This window comes from Limulus polyphemus, unplaced genomic scaffold (genome assembly GCF_000517525.1).
Source record: "Limulus polyphemus unplaced genomic scaffold, Limulus_polyphemus-2.1.2 Scaffold10040, whole genome shotgun sequence".
Taxonomy (NCBI): domain Eukaryota; kingdom Metazoa; phylum Arthropoda; class Merostomata; order Xiphosura; family Limulidae; genus Limulus; species Limulus polyphemus.
Window position 1 is genome coordinate 12,758 of NW_013675650.1, and position 2,138 is coordinate 14,895.

General features: G+C 34.7%; 1 protein-coding gene across 1 annotated transcript in view; it reads right to left on the reverse strand.

The window, feature by feature from the left end:
• Positions 1-327: 327 nt before the first annotated feature.
• Positions 328-2,138, reverse strand: part of LOC111083547 (U8-agatoxin-Ao1a-like) — a 7,858-nt gene continuing 6,047 nt past the window's right edge. The window contains exon 4 of the mRNA XM_022380132.1: positions 328-1,475. Within this exon, the coding sequence (XP_022235840.1) occupies positions 1,346-1,475 (130 nt within the window). The 3' untranslated portion in view covers positions 328-1,345. The remainder of the gene's footprint in view (positions 1,476-2,138) is intronic.

Consider the following 2,138-nt stretch of genomic DNA (forward strand, 5'->3'; position numbering starts at 1 on the left):
GTAGGGGCTAGACATGTAATGTATATATGTTAAAGTAGGGTTTAGGTCTTACTGTAACATACGTAATACATATACATTACATGTCTAGCCCCGTTAAAGTAGGGTTTAGGTCTGTATTACGTATGTTACACAGAAATAGTGTTTGCTTCAAAGAAACTTTTTATTAACTAGAGAATCACGGTTTATAACACGCAGCTCATACAATCTTATCGTATCGTATCGTTTGGAGAAAATAACACGTTCCATTTTTATAACAGGCATAAAATAAAATACTTTAGTTAATAAACATAACATAGAGTTTGATTAATTAAGATAAATACACCTGTATTCAACGTAATCGTTCGTGTTTATTTCACGCTGAATTCAGCAAGCTTATAGAACAAAGAAACAGACAACTGGACATATACAGATAGGAGGACCCCCAGAGACTCAAGTTAAAAACCTTATAATTAATTAAATACATAAATAATTTAATAATTATTTTATTATCCCAGCTTTTAATGCAATTTCCAGTGGTCGTGTATGATGAAAGTGTGTACACGTATTTGTCAAATAAACTTAGGTGTGGATATAACATTCTAATTATTAAACCTGGACGTTTAGATTTGAAATTATTAAAATAATTATATGTTTATAAAATATACTTAGATAATATAATTATATCTTTCCCCGATGCTATATGAACAACGGATAATAAACCAGTCGTATTTTTATGACTTATACGCGCTAGTTGATTAAACCACACTGATAATTAATTACCTGGTGATTATAAAGAAAACGAATCTCTAAAACATGAATGTGTATTTATAATTTAAGACCAGGAATTAAAGTTTAGACAACGCTCCATCACACACACACGCACACAAAAAAAAATCCACACGTCACTAGTTGTTCCAGAGTTTCAAGTTTTTAATTCATTAAATTCGGAAAAATAATTGTAGTTGTAGCCTTTGTTGTAATATCAGTTTGTGATGGTCATAATTTGTGCAAGTTATTTGTTATTACAATTGAAGCTGAATTAAACTATTTTTTTTTGTTCTGCTCTCTTATTTCTCTAAAGCAAGCAGCAGAAGAAAAGGTTTTGGTAAGATTGAAGTAAAAACTGCCTTGTGATCTCTGATGGGTTTCTTTTAAAATATCAACACCTAAGCTATAGATTAGAGCCGAATATATATATAGTTACAGTTAATAACCGATGTAAAATGAAACAAAAATGGAAAACAATACACGTAAGTTTAACGATAAACGCCAGAATTATAATTGATAAGAAGGTTAATCGTGGCACAATCGACGAATCATCCTATCTGTGAAATAGAACACCAAGAGAAACTTCCACGAAACGGCTTCATCCCTGGAAAAGTCCTCTTCGCATACAGCGACAGTTGGTCCCCCAGAGGTTGCAACGACAAGATGACTGAAAGCAACAGTCGTCGGGTCTCTCGTCACAGCTTCCCCCTCTCCTCACGCAGCTTCTTCTAAAAAAAAATATATTCCATGTTGCCAGTAGTTTACACCAGGGTAGAATAGATAGTAAGTCCTGATGAAGGAAGGTCTTCCATGTCAGTAGTTTATACCAGGGTAGAATAGATAGTAAGTCCTGATGAAGGAAGGTCTTCCATGTTGTCAGTAGTTTAAACCAGGGTAGAATAGATGGTAAGTCCTGATGAAGGAAGGTCTTCCATGTCAGTAGTTTATACCAGGGTAGAATAGATAGTAAGTCCTGATGAAGGAAGGTCTTCGATGTTGTAAGTAGTTTAAACCAGGGTAGAATAGATAGTAAGTCCTGATAAAGGAAGATCTTCCATGTTGTCAGTAGTTTATACCAGGGTAGAATAGATGGGAAGTCCTGATGAAGGAAGGTCTTCCATGTTGTAAGTAGTTTAAACCAGGGTAGAATAAATGGTAAGTCCTGACGAAGGAAGGTCTTCCATGTTGTCAGTAGTTTAAACCAGGGTAGAATAAATGGTAAGTCCTGATGAAGGAAGGTCTTCCATGTTGTCAGTAGTTTAAACCAGGGTAGAATAAATGGTAAGTCCTGATGAGGGAAGATCTTCCATGTTGTCAGTAGTTTAAACCAGGGTAGAATAAATGGTAAGTCCTGATGAGGGAAGATCTTCCATGTTGTCAGTAGTTTAAAC